The sequence below is a fragment of the Physeter macrocephalus genome, chromosome 1 (assembly GCF_002837175.3).
Source record: "Physeter macrocephalus isolate SW-GA chromosome 1, ASM283717v5, whole genome shotgun sequence".
Classification (NCBI taxonomy): Eukaryota; Metazoa; Chordata; class Mammalia; order Artiodactyla; family Physeteridae; genus Physeter; species Physeter macrocephalus.
Window position 1 is genome coordinate 63,439,072 of NC_041214.2, and position 1,125 is coordinate 63,440,196.

The 1,125-nt window shown below is 44.0% G+C and overlaps 1 protein-coding gene across 1 annotated transcript; it reads left to right on the forward strand.

Annotated features, from left to right (window-relative positions):
* Positions 1 to 287: 287 nt before the first annotated feature.
* LOC112065025 (DNA-directed RNA polymerases I, II, and III subunit RPABC5-like) lies at positions 288 to 464 on the forward strand. The gene has a single exon (XM_024124201.1). It carries the CDS (start codon positions 288 to 290, stop codon positions 462 to 464), a length of 177 nt encoding a protein of 58 aa, XP_023979969.1.
* The last annotated feature ends 661 nt before the right edge of the window (positions 465 to 1,125 follow it).

A 1,125-nucleotide genomic window follows, 5' to 3' on the forward strand; every position in this document is an offset into this window, starting at 1 on the left:
TCTAGTGAAAAAAAAAGTAATTTTTTCCCATCCAAGTTCACATATCCTCTGAATTCTGTCAAATCCCTTAAAGGTCTGTGGACTCCAAGGTAAGACCCCTTTACCTAGCTAATCAGATACACCAATATCAAGTGAGACTATAACATTATATTCAAAGGCCAGTGATACTTAATTTAGCATAATTTAGTATTTAATGTGATTCACAGCTCATGTCTACTTCATTAACATATTTAGCAAGTTCCATGGTGGGACAGCCTTCGGGACCAGCCAGATGCTGTGCTGTTGCCATGATCATACCTGTGCACTGTTTCACGTGTAGCAAGATCGTCAGCAACAAGTGGGAGGTCTGCCTGGGGCTGCTGCAAGCCGAGTACACCCAGGAGGACTCCCTGCAGTGCTGCATGCTGCTGGCCCCCATGGACCTGACCAAGAAGCTGCTCAATTATGCACCCCTGCAGAAGTGATGGTTCTGGATCCCGGTCATGGTTTGCTTAAAATCTCTTCCTTTGCGGAACACTCCTTCCTCTTCTGTAGTCTCCTCATTCCATTCTAGGGTGACTGGCCCCATGGAAGAGCACATGACTCAACCCAGACCAATCCAAGCCCTCTCTTCAGGATCTAGAGTTCTAAGGACCAAGTGGGCCTGGAGACACCAATGGCTGTGTTTCCTTCAGGTGGACCAAGGCTGCCTAGAAATAAAACCAACGTGAAAAAAGCAGAACCAGGAAAGACAAGACATAATGCCATCTTGGAACTCCTAGATCTAGCCCTGCCTGGATTTTTCAGTTACATGAGTGAACGAATTCCTCATTTTTGCTTAAGCTATTTTGTAAGGCTTCTGTGCCTTGGAACTGAAAGACGACCGACTTATACGGGAAGATAAGTATGAACAGTGACACTTGAAGTACCTTTGGAGGGAATTAACTCAAAGTGAGGAAGTGCCACAATCAAATTTGCATCTTAGACTATACTAACCACATGGAAATGGGCTCATGTGGGGTAAGTCTAGAGGGAAGGAGAAGATGTGGCTCTTGGAGCGACCATCAGATTCTCTGAATATTTCTAATAGTTCTTAAATTTACGTGTTCTAGACAAAACTTCCCTCTTGTTTTAAAATAGAAATTA